The following is a 12,076-nucleotide window of genomic DNA, read 5'->3' as shown; positions in this document are numbered from 1 at the left end:
TAGGTATACGTACAGCCGTGGCTTTGCCTCTGAGGCCACCCAGTTTGTTACCTGGCGGCTTTTCGTCCTATTGACTGGATGACTCAGATGGGATATTTCAATGCAGTATACTAAGTTCAATCGTCTCTTCACGGCTTGCGCGAGATCTGCATAAGGTAGGCTAGGCAACGAGCATATCAGCTTGGTCACGCGACCCAAAAGAGGCCATCACAATTATTTAAGGCCCTGGGACAGTATAGGCAGTGAGAGGCGAAAGAGAATTAATTTCAAAAATAAACCGCGTGTTCATTGGACTATGTACAAGTGAGACAGAATGCAAACGTACGATTAGGCTCAGCTACTGCATATCAACAACAGATCAGGCTGCATCGATAACCATCCCTGGGACAACACTTCCAGTCGTTGTAGGGCCCTGGTATCCTTTCCTTGCGCTTCCAAACCACCAAAGACTAACCAGAAAAGTCAATCCTCCCCAAATAACGCAAGTATAGTTCATGCTCGCCGCACTGGTAGGCAAAGCATAAGGGAAGCAGTAGATAACGCTCCAGATAAGAAGATAAGCGCATGCAATGCCGTTGATAATAAATCCCCAGATACCATGCATCCTGAAAGGCCCATAAGCAATGCTCTTTCGTCCACTGAGGAGGTTGGGCAGGATGCATGCCAAGAATGAACAGCTGCAGAGCAGAATAAAGGTTCCGACGAATGCATTGAAGGCTGTGGTGCTGCCGACATAGATAGCGCCAAGGACTGAAACCAGGACAGCTGTGACGATGGTGGACCAGAGAGGCATGTCGAGAGACTCCTGGACATGGCCTAGCACTCCAGGGAAAGGAGTCGCGCCATCACGAGCGAGAGCCCAGAGCGTTCGACCGCAGGTGATGTACAGTCCAACGACAGTCAAGGCAATGCAGATCATAACCAATGATAGCAGTCCTGTAGCACCAGCTGCGGAGCCGGTAGCTTGGCGATAGATCTCGGCGATAGGATATGCCGATTCGAAGAGAGCGTCGTAGTCGTTGATTGCGTACATTATCGCAATAAGATAGCAAAGACCAGTGACGAAACCGGTCACGACCTGGAACAAGATGGCGATGGGGACATTTCGGCTGGGGTTAGGGATCTCCTCTGCAAGCTGAGTTGTCGCGTGAACCGATCCAACACTGTACGCTCCGTTGAGCATGCCAGCAACAAAGACAAAACCATCCGGATATCCAATATCGGCAGTCCAATCCTTCCAGACAAACGCCGAGCTGGCATGTGGCGGACGACCTCCTCTTCCAGGCATGACAGTAACAGTAATAACGGTGATGATGAAACCCGCCAAGATGATGAATACACCAAACTTGTTCAGCCCCGGCATAGCACTGTTCCAAAGACAAACAGCCGCACACGATAACCACGTCGTGATGATATATGTGATAAACACATGCCACGACTCAGCCGAAAAACCCGGATGGTTCAAAGCATACATCTGAACAAGCGTATTGGCAAGAATGCTCGACATGCTAGCACATCCAAGACACCAAGCAAGATAATTCCACCATCCCGCAAAGAACCCGATAACCCTCCCCCACTTCGGCCCAGGCGTAACAGAAGCCCAGTGATACACACCAGCAGATGAAGGAATCGCACTCGCTAGCTCCGCAACGCTCGCAGCGACTGTCCAGTAGAACATGGACACCACGATGAATTCGTAGAGAACGCCGGGCGGGCCGCCGTTGAAGATGGCGACGAGGATGGAGCCGCCGATGGCGGGCCAGACGTTGCCGACGACGAGGCCTACGCCTGCTAGGGAGAGAAGGTTGAAGTTCTGGGGGAGTTCTTGGACGTGGCCGGAGGCATTGATGGGGACTTCGTTGTTGGTGATGGATTTGGCCGCATCGTGGATATCGTCATCTCTCTTAGCGGTAAAGTCCGCCTTTGAAGTACTTTCACTCATATTGAAAATGGTCCTCCAACAATCTCAGAGCAGGAAGAAAGATGATGAGAGACAAATAGCAGGAGAAGGGGCGAGATCTTAAGTCATGGTTTATCAAGCCCCAGACCCGAGGCTACGGTTTAGCCTGTCGCATGTTCCTTCCAAAAGCAGTTTAAACGCGTTTCTCCAATCTAATCTCTCCGCAGATTTGAGGTCTTGGGCGCGGAGATAGGGTGTTGACTTATTTCCCCGACTGGTCTGGGCGCCGAATCTGGAACGTGGTTGGTGGCGAGGGTCTTATCTGATGGTTGGTCTGAGGGTTTGAAGTGTCGGCTGTGGTTTCCAAATGGGAATATGGTGTAAAAAGCATGATGGAGGTGAATTGGGAGGTTGACCGATGGATGAGATAGTGATCACGCGATGCGAAGTCGGAGCTCAGCAACGGCGTGTCACTCTGAGTCGATTAAACTATAGAAATTCGAGTTAGGACGACACAGACTCCTCTTCTACGGCATCCGTCGTCGTCACTCTTGTTCTTGAGTGCTTGAGCTCCAAATCGTGAAGTGGATCAAGTTCTCCTTGGAGTCTGGGTTGACCCCAAACCAGTCTGGGGTTCTGATACGCATATCGTGCGGGGTAATTTCTATTACTCATTGACTCCAGAAGTTTGAGTATAGGGTAATTCGAGAGAATATTCCATATTAAATGATATGATAACATAGACGCGTGGCAAAATCTAGAAAACGATAGTTAGAATATAATCGTAACTTTGTGCCCTCCCTGCAGAGTTTGAAACAGCTACCAAAAGGTGTTTGTGGCAGCCGTTGTAAAGCTATTGGTCCAATCGTCAAATGCGGCTTGGTGTTAATCATCCAGCAAACTGAGTGAAAGACCGAGAGCTGCTGTACTACAACTCCATAATGTCAGGAATTGGGAGCCCACAGTCAAAACAATTTAAAATTTCAACTCAAGATATCGCTTTGATCATAGGAATATGATTTTATGGTAGATCTATGGTCGCATTGCATACTGGTCGGTCGGAGTCTGTCGCTCCTTGGGTAAACGGCGCCTTATCTTATCAAACTTATCGTATCTTATCAACGTTATCGGCTATCGGCAGGTATTTTTAGAATTTCCCGAATCCCGACGATCTCAATCATCAAGATCATCCGACATATCCATCTTAGTTATGTTCTGATCGAATCTGGCATAATCTGAGTACATCAACATATGACATCTGCTGATCGACCTTGGGGATATTCAAAGGAGGCTAGCGTTCTCGAAAAGTTCAGGCAAGATCGAATGTTGCAATCTTTTATCTCATTTTTTAGACTCAGTAGGTATTTCCCATCGGCGACGCAGCCCAATCATTCTCGAATCGATGCCAGCCACCATATTCTGGCTCGCTTCCCATATACAGACTATGCACGACCATATCGTAGTATCCATCTGCAGGGGTCTTACCGCCGCAGACATTACCTCCCATAGCAACGTTGAGAAGAATAGTCATCTCCCTCATTGGCCTCGTACCCTCGGGGATATCTCCCTTCATCACAGGTCTACCATCAATATACCAGATCATTCTACCTTGGCCAGGCTGTCCACCCGACTGGAGCCATGCAAAGTCATACCTGACGGGGCGATGCTGCATGTCGGGGATCTTAGTGCCGAGAACACGATGTTTGTGAGGTTCATGGTGATGACCCCAGTGCAGACAAGAGTGATTTTCAAGATCCCCATTCCACGTCTCCGCAATGTCCACCTCACCATCTGTAGGCCACGAAAAAGGCTCCTGGGGAAGAAGCCAGAATGCAGGCCAGATACCCGTTGCGCAGGGTGAAGTGATCCAGGCGGTGAGGACGCCCTGATCGCGCGAGAGGGTCTGTCGACTCACCAAGCGAGCAGACGTATACCGCTTCTCATGGTCCTCAGAAGAATTATTCGCAACAGCTCTCAGTACCAGTTTTCCATCAGGAGTGCTGTTTCGTTAGATAAAAGTAGCTTCTTAATGTAGTTAGACTTGGACATACTGGAAGGCATTTTGTTGATCGGCGGTGTAGTACTGTAATTCCTGATTACCCCAGCCATCCGGGCCGTTTCCGATCTTTGCATCCCACTCTTGTGTGACGGGGACATCAGGGCGGAACTGAGGTTGCCAGTAGACGTGGCCCTGCTGCTGGCCGCCGATGGGTTGCTGAGGTGGAGGAGGTCCAGGCGGTGGGGGATGTTGTTGTTGATTCTGAGCTTGCGGCTCACCGACTAGATTCTCGAACTCATTCTTGAGACGCTTGAGATGGTCTTTCCACGCCATGGTGATTGTGCAATATATCGGAGTGAGGGGATACACGATTGGGAAGGGTATTGGCGATTCTCTATGACAGAGAGGGGTTTGGTCAAGGGTTGATATCGTCGAGATGAGAACTTGGCATGACGTCACGAGCTTGCGTGGTTGGGTGGCTGGAGCAAGCAGCCAAGCCCAACAGCAACTCAATTCTCTATTCTATCATTAATAGCCAAAAATGAAGCTATCCAGAAACCATGGAATTTCCTAAAAGAGTAGAATTTTCCGTGGCTACACCTTCAATTGTGAACCCGAGAGCACCGAGCGAAATGGCCAGATACACAGACCACTTCCCGTAACCAGAAACACGCTGAACCAAAAATCAAGGAATTGAAACATTCCTTGTCGGCGATTCAAAAAACTCAGCAATTGAAGTTTCAAGATATAATCGGGCCTTGTCAAGGTGAACATCGAGAAAAGCCGGTGAATCTTTTAGAGATTGCCTGATGAGCGATCTGGGATCGGATACCGCGGTTCAGTTTTATCATCCCCTGGCGATGAAAAGGGCGGAATCGGGATCCGCCGAGGCCAAGCATCAGATGGTTTGTGGTACCGTACCTGAAAATTTAATCCATGGCGAACTCCGCTGGAATGGATGATCTACATGCCATTATTTGAGCCTCACCGTAGATGAACAAGATTAGAAAAGGTGATCATCTACGTGTCAGTCACAATGTGTACTGTCCAGGCAATTTGTTTCACCTTTGAGGCTCTTGACACATTGAATGGCCTGACCAATAATTCCCGATACTGAAAAAACACGTAAAAACGCGTATGAATGGCAAAATTTGATACGCAGAAACTTAATCGCCTATATTTAATAATAGCCCTTGTTTCATTATTACATGCGCATCTCATGTTCGCCCACTGTATTCCAACTCAGATCTCCTCATGGCCCGATTGCACCGCTTGATTGACGCCCCGGAAGCACCCGACCAGGGGTTCCAGACGAGGAATCATCGGACCACCAGACGGCCTCGAAACGCCGCTCTCACCACGCGATTGACGGTTATCGATAATGCAAGATACGGGGGCATTTTTGGCTGACAAGATATGGTATATAATGAACGAGCAATCATTCTCGATTTGGATATCATCACTCTCAATCTCATTGATTCCTGCTGATTGAACTGCACTGCACTAAAGTTCACTGTAATTTCGACTTTCGCTACCAAGACATTCACATCTTCACAATACCAAAATGCAACCAGTTCTCAGAGTCATGCCCACCGGTCAAAAGTAAGCCCCAATAAAACCCACCAAGTCTTCCCATACTGACAATACCAGGATCGTTCCTCTTCTCTTAACAGTTGGCAGCGCCACTGTAGTAGGCGGATGCGTCCGAACACAATTGAAGCCACAATCACGGACATTCGACAGAAAATTCAGTCAGTACAACAACGCACAAAGTGAACAGGTATGAGTCACCTTTCAACCATGTTCATGAGTCATCTGTTCTAATGTTTTGGATAGACTATGAAAACTGTTATTCAAGAACTTTGGTTAGAGGCTTAGACTGGGAGTCTTCAAAGTACGATTAGCATACTGCGGGCACGGTATAGACATCGGAATACAGGCTAGAATGGAGTTCTGGGTTTGGTTTATATATCACGACATAATGAAAATATCATGAAGAATTATCATCAACATTGAATCCAATCTCAGTCCGGTGATGCAAAAAGGATCTATTCAATGGAGGAAAACTATCTGGACATGACATTCATAGGCTCTAGCTGCGACAAGCCGATATGGTGCAGGCGGCTTAGATAGGCAATTCCTTCAGGTCCTCATGAATCTGTGTCAGAATACTAGGATGCTTCGCCTTGAAACCCATCGCAGCAGCACGGTCGCCCTTCATGAGCATGTTCGAGCCAACAAGGTACTTGACTTCTCCCTCACCAGCTTTTTCAAAGTCAACACTCTTAGGCGCAGGACTCGAGAAGATACCTCGCTCATGCATCATCTTGGCAAGCTCAGTGGCCAGATCCCTCCATGCAACTCGGCTAGTTTCCAGCATATAGAAACGACTGTAAGGAGAACCCTCGGCAGGGCCTTGGGCTGCAACGTCGGAGATTTTGACGAGGAAGTCGACGAGGTCCAGAATGTGACACTGCAGGAGTTAGTACAGGTGACAGATATAGAATAGGAGTGCGTACCGTGCTCAACACGGCTGTTCCCTCGCCGACGTAGGGGACGTAACCCAGAGGCTTGGCGTTTCCAGTAATAAGCTTATACCCCACGCCCAAAACAGGCGACGAAGTACTTGCGCCACCATAAACAACAGATGGACAAACGATGTAAGTGTCAATGCCGTTATCCCCATTCCCGGCCTCAAGAACAAGTGTATCAGACTGTCCATTGAACATCTCCTTATGAATAGCCTTGATATCATCCTCATTCGCGTCATTCCATACCTTGCTCTCAGGGTTGAAGCTTCCTGAAGTTCCAAAATCGATGAAGTTTCCTCCACCGCTGATGTGAATCACTTTACCCTTGGTACCGCGGGACTTCTGACCAGCGATGATAGCAGCGACTGGATCAGCTGTAAACGAGTTTCCAGCGTTAACGGCGATATCGTGCTCTGCGCTGGCGGCCTTGACCTTTTCAAAGTCAGAGAAGTCGCCGACTATGACACGGTCTGTGTTGAGCTGGGACTCGGATTGGGGACTGCGGACGTAGGCTGTGACGGGCCAGTCTGGATGGGCCTTCTTGAGGGCTTTTACATACGGAACTGAGAATATGGAGTCAGTAAGGATGGAAACGAAGCCTGAGAATAGTTGACATACCACCCACGAAGCCAGAGGCGCCGAAGACAATTATTGAAGGCATTATGATGATATAAAGTTGAGAAAGTTGTTGATTGAGTGGTTGATGATAGTATCGATGTGAAAGTATGATTGTTGGACAACAAAGCTGTATCTGAAAAGGTTAATAGACTTGAAGAAGCAGTTTATTGATGTTATATAGATGGACGCACGTAAGCAGAGTTTTGCTTCCTCGAATCATAATCCAATGCGATCTGACTCTCACGATACCAGTAACGTTAACATTGTTCAGCCAATCCACCCGCGCCGCATTTACAAATGCACCAAAACACATTCCAAGCACCATATCGCCATATCACCAGTGACGCAATAAACACCACGCCAGCAAAACAATCCCTCCAAGGCAAAAAGGTTCAGTCATCCAAAGCCCCACAGATATCGATCTCACCAATCCCTTATCGCAGCTCGTAGCAATTTCTAAGCCACTAGCGCACGTCGCTTTGTAACTCGGCACTCGGCATCGTAGAGAGTGCGTTAGTAATAGCTGATGGATCCCCTGGCGCGCAGGGGTCTTCAGACTCTGAGTGGACGCGCAACTCGGTCGCGTTATTCAATTCCTCCGTCGACCAATGTCTTCAGCCCTAGCAGGCTGAGCAAACTCCTTTTTGGGAATGGTGCGCAGTTTGAGCTGCTGCAGGTGGTCGGATAGATTACGGATTTTAGTGCGAGAGGATTTTGAGATCGTGAATTTGTGTGGGATTCTATAGACATGACGTAGAATGCACCAATTAGTAACCTTCGATCACAGAATTGGATTCGGATGCTTGACAGTTGACGGAAGAACCATATCGTTGCAGTGTTGGACGAAATAGGAGTTTGTTCACGATTATAAGAAGCAGTCAATCGCCAGGACAAGAGACTTTATCATCATCACCATTCAATCCAGCAACTTGATTACCTCTATAACATTCTACTATTTCAATCACTTCACAAAAACTAAAACATTCACCATGAGCTCTGAAAAGTACCTCGCCGGCAAGACTGCCATCGTCACTGGTTCCTCTAAGCTCAACGGCATCGGTGCTGCTACTGCTTTAGCCCTCGCCAAGCATGGAGCCAATGTGAGTACCTACTCGATCCTCACTTCTAGTTAAACTTACTGACTGCTTGCAGATCGTTGTCCACTATGCAACCAGCGCTGAGCCCGCCGAGAAGGTCGTTGCTCAGATCAAGGAACTCGGTGTCCAGGCCATCGCCGCCAAGGCAGACGCATCATCTGAATCTTTCGGCACCGACCTCGTTCGCGCAGCTCTAGAGGGTCTTAACACCAAGACCATCGATATCGTCGTCAATAATGCAGGCATCGCATTTGGACACCCCGAGATTGCAGCCATCGAGACTGAGTCTTGGGATAAGATGTTCCACGCCAACGTTCGGGGACCATTCCTCCTCATCCAAGCAGCAATTCCTCACATGCCTACCGGAGGACGTATCATCAACATCGGTAGCATCGCTGGAAAGCTGGGTATTACCCCCCTAACAGTGTATGGCTCGTCCAAGGCTGCTTTGCATTACATGTCCACTGCTATGGCGGGTGAGCTTGCTGGCAAGGGAATCACCATCAATGTGGTTTCGCCGGGACCTGTTGCGACTGATATGAGCATGGAGGGTAATCCCATTGGTGATATACTGAAATCTCGCCAGTCTATTGCAAGGGAGGGTGAGCCCAAGGAGATTGCTGATGTTATCTCTTTTATCGCTAGCCCTGCGTCAAGCTTTATCACCGGGCAGGTTATTCCCGTTGATGGAGGCATCAACATGCCCTAGAATACTGGAGGGGCTTATGTACATATTGCTGCATAGGTACTTGCTTTGAGAATAGACTATAAAGAGCTAGACTTTTAACGTTTTATTCCTTCTCCAGCGTGAACTTGTCTATGTGGTAGGTACATATGCGGTTTGTAATTGCCAAGTTTTCCATCTAGTGTGCTGAAAATTATCAGCTATGATACTTTTTTGGCCGTGAATTTGTTGAAGCGATATAAATAGATTGGTGCACGATAAGAAGGCAAACCCGTTATCTTTCAAATCTTATCGGCTTCCAGAATGATAAAAATCCCCACAGTGGAGATTCTGCCTTGTTAGGCATCCCGTCTCCATGAAACCTCCAAACAAACCTCGTAATTATCAACGGCCTCCGACTTATCCATTAACAGAATCAATAAGCGAACCAGGCACAAGAAAATAAAAGCTTTTACTGCCAAGAACTTGACAGCGATGAGTCACTTGGCCTTACCTTTCAGTCCAAGCCATTCGCAGTAATTGAGCTACAGTGCTCAGACCGCATTAGGCAATTGCCGACTCTCAGCCGCAGCGGAATAAGAGCGCTCGCTCTGTAGTGCGTGTCAGGTGAGTGGGCCAAATTTCATTTAATTCTGTGGTTTTACGATCGGCTTTGGGTTAAGGCTAAGTGCCGAGGAAGCATGATCCGATGCCTGGAATGAACTGGCATTCGTTGTGCGCCCGGAGCCTGGGGAGCATGTACCTCTAGGCCTCCAGAAGGACTCCCACTCTGACAATAACACCTTTATGTAGAGAAGCAAGTGAAGGGGTTACATCTCCGTAATGAAAAGGAGCTTCTTATCTCTCCGTCCTAAAACAACCAGCGCCCTGAGGTCAAAGGCTTGCAACACCATGCATTAGCTCCCAACGCTCAATTTCAGACCCAAATTGGTGGCGCCTCCACTAGCCCAACTGCCGAATCAAATGTTTCCAGCCTCCCACAGGGCTGAACAACCTCTCCGCATGATTGCTCTGCCCGCTGTTCCTGATTGGCTGTCACACGCCCCGTGTCAAAGCTGTAATCTGCCAGAATGGTGATCAGAACGCCCTTGATGCACGCTAGCATTATCAGGCATTTTCAGGCCTTTCAGCCACCTTTGGGTCGCCGTGAAAAAAAAGGAAGTGATGGTGGGGGACCTGGGGTATGGAATGGGAAGTGATAAGTATGCGAGGGATCCGCCTTCTGTTTCACATGGTCTTGTTCATCACTCTCCTTCACCTTCCCATCTTCTACATACCGAACCTTTTCTCGTCACTCTTTCATCTATCTCTACAGTACTTTCTTACCATCAATATGTCTACCCCAGCTCAGACGAACGCTCACAACAACGGTCCCATCGACCATAACGACCTTAACGAGTGGAAGGACCGCTTCAATGATGTCCTCGCCCGTCCCAGCGAGCATGTCAACTCCAAGTCGCCCGAGTCTTCTCAACCTTGGCAGAACAGCTTCTTTGGCTGCTTCAGCCCCGTCAGCCTTTGCGCGATCACCTGCTGCGTCCCTTGTGTGACCTTTGGCAAGACCCATCACCGTCTCCGAAAGAACGGTAACCTTCAGGGATACGAGCCCATCAACACCTCTGTATGTTCTCCATGCTCCTCTATCTAACCGTTACTAACATCTTCTGTCATCAGTGCCTCCTCTTCTGGGGCTCTACCTGCTTCGGTCTTCACTGGATCCCTCTCGCTCTCCAGCGCGCTAACCTCCGCGAGAAGTACAACCTTCAGGGCAGCTGTCTTGTCGATCTCGCTACTGCATGCTGCTGTGGTTGCTGCGATCTCATCCAGCAAGACAAGGAGGCCGAGTACCGCGAGGCTCACACATCGGCCCCAGCTGAGGGCTACAAGGCCAACGAGGGCATGACTGTTCCCGCCTAAGAGATCACAACCTCGAGTCCTCGACGCCGTATGCTACCCCGGAAAACAATGAAATATTTTCGCGCTCTTCACCGCAACATCGATACCCCACCACGATTGACTAGAGGGATGGTAGCCCGTGCTGGCCATGAGTAACGCATGGGTCAAACTTCTCAATGTCATGTACCTAATTAGAACGTTACCTCGAATAATACTTTCTTAAAACCAATAATTGCTTTGCTGAACGATAAAAGATGCTCATCACTGTTTGCCGCTGACATTGCGATTGTCGGCCGCTGGCATCCTTTGCCCCTGCAGGCAATGACGTTGATGTTTTAGAGCAATTATACTGGTGTCGGGTTGTGACGGTCTGGTAATGAAAACATAATGCTATTCGTTGAACTTGCAAGAAGAAACATGACTTGTAATGAAGGGGATGCATACTAATGCTATATAATTAAACTCATGATTATTGCTCAGCGCCTAATATTTCTATAGATTATAAATAACCATAAAGTTATACCTTTATGCCTAAGCCTAATATAAGTAGTATATAGCATACTTAAATATATATACTATTTAGCAATAAGGTATAGCTGTTATTAATAGGTTAAATAGGATTATAAAAGTAGGAATACTGATAATAATATATATCTAGAATGAATGCAGCAAAGCTTGAACCCAGTCCTGGCCTCTTTATTCTTCTCCTTGCCGCAGCTCTTTATCGCTATCCCAATCCAGAAACTCAAGGCGACTGTCTGTATTTGGCCCTTGAAGATAACCTTTCCCAAGAGACAAACTGCATATCTTGGTACTGAAACTAACACCTTCCACTTAAAATGCTTGGCCGAGGTTTCCTCTGTTCTTTGGTCCGTAGACAACCTTCTTCAGAAAGGGGAACTTCTCATGCTTCACGGCCGCGAGTCTTCGTAGAGCGTTGTCTGTGGAACATCTGAGATAGCGATAGATTTCGAGTGAAACGATAGAGCGAGGAAGGAAATCCACAAATGTTTCCGCATCGGCCGGTCTGTCTGATCTCGGAGCGGAGGGACATAGTAGAATAGTACTGATCCAGAGATGTTGAAGTGCTGTAAAGTCCCTCATGTTTACACCTGGCTTGGCCCTTCTGGCATCGCCAGTTCTGGCAGTGGCATCCAGGTGGAGTATCTGAAGGGTACTCTTGTGACGCCGGAGCGACTTAATGGCATCAGACAATCTCAATATTTGGCGTATGAACAAGAAGCATTGCCCTAAGCGACCAGGCATCAACTTCTCAGTCATTACTCTTCGAAGTTGTCGTTCTTGCTTCTCTGTCATTCTGGGATAATTATCTAGATAATTAATCAATGA

At 48.0% G+C, this 12,076-nt stretch overlaps 7 protein-coding genes across 7 annotated transcripts; 3 read left to right on the top strand and 4 right to left on the bottom strand.

Annotated features, from left to right (window-relative positions):
- Positions 1-358: 358 nt before the first annotated feature.
- FPRO_06598 (uncharacterized protein) lies at positions 359-1,942 on the bottom strand (the record flags this gene model as incomplete). Its single annotated transcript, XM_031228470.1, has 1 exon — positions 359-1,942. The coding sequence occupies one exon, from the start codon at positions 1,940-1,942 to the stop codon at positions 359-361; it is 1,584 nt and encodes a 527-aa protein (XP_031078804.1).
- Positions 1,943-3,254: 1,312 nt separating this feature from the next.
- Positions 3,255-4,232, bottom strand: FPRO_06599 (uncharacterized protein; the record flags this gene model as incomplete). The annotated part of the gene is made up of 2 exons (XM_031228469.1): positions 3,255-3,900; positions 3,952-4,232. The coding sequence occupies 2 exons, from the start codon at positions 4,230-4,232 to the stop codon at positions 3,255-3,257; spliced, it is 927 nt and encodes a 308-aa protein (XP_031078803.1).
- Positions 4,233-5,463: 1,231 nt separating this feature from the next.
- Positions 5,464-5,777, top strand: FPRO_06600 (uncharacterized protein; the record flags this gene model as incomplete). The annotated part of the gene is made up of 3 exons (XM_031228468.1): positions 5,464-5,501; positions 5,550-5,679; positions 5,736-5,777. 3 exons carry the CDS (start codon positions 5,464-5,466, stop codon positions 5,775-5,777), a joined length of 210 nt encoding a protein of 69 aa, XP_031078802.1.
- Positions 5,778-6,024: 247 nt separating this feature from the next.
- Positions 6,025-7,091, bottom strand: FPRO_06601 (uncharacterized protein; the record flags this gene model as incomplete). Its single annotated transcript, XM_031228467.1, has 3 exons — positions 6,025-6,372; positions 6,419-6,993; positions 7,049-7,091. 3 exons carry the CDS (start codon positions 7,089-7,091, stop codon positions 6,025-6,027), a joined length of 966 nt encoding a protein of 321 aa, XP_031078801.1.
- A 946-nt stretch (positions 7,092-8,037) lies between these two features.
- On the top strand, positions 8,038-8,854 carry FPRO_06602 (uncharacterized protein; the record flags this gene model as incomplete). Its single annotated transcript, XM_031228466.1, has 2 exons — positions 8,038-8,148; positions 8,201-8,854. 2 exons carry the CDS (start codon positions 8,038-8,040, stop codon positions 8,852-8,854), a joined length of 765 nt encoding a protein of 254 aa, XP_031078800.1.
- Positions 8,855-10,163: 1,309 nt separating this feature from the next.
- FPRO_06603 (uncharacterized protein) lies at positions 10,164-10,747 on the top strand (the record flags this gene model as incomplete). The annotated part of the gene is made up of 2 exons (XM_031228465.1): positions 10,164-10,451; positions 10,505-10,747. 2 exons carry the CDS (start codon positions 10,164-10,166, stop codon positions 10,745-10,747), a joined length of 531 nt encoding a protein of 176 aa, XP_031078799.1.
- An 813-nt stretch (positions 10,748-11,560) lies between these two features.
- Positions 11,561-12,043, bottom strand: FPRO_06604 (uncharacterized protein; the record flags this gene model as incomplete). Its single annotated transcript, XM_031228464.1, has 1 exon — positions 11,561-12,043. The coding sequence occupies one exon, from the start codon at positions 12,041-12,043 to the stop codon at positions 11,561-11,563; it is 483 nt and encodes a 160-aa protein (XP_031078798.1).
- Positions 12,044-12,076: the final 33 nt, after the last annotated feature.

The sequence above is a fragment of the Fusarium proliferatum genome, assembly GCF_900067095.1.
Source record: "Fusarium proliferatum ET1 genome assembly, contig: FPRO_scaffold003, whole genome shotgun sequence".
Lineage (NCBI taxonomy): Eukaryota > Fungi > Ascomycota > Sordariomycetes > Hypocreales > Nectriaceae > Fusarium > Fusarium proliferatum.
This window is presented reverse-complemented; position numbering and strand designations above follow the sequence as displayed.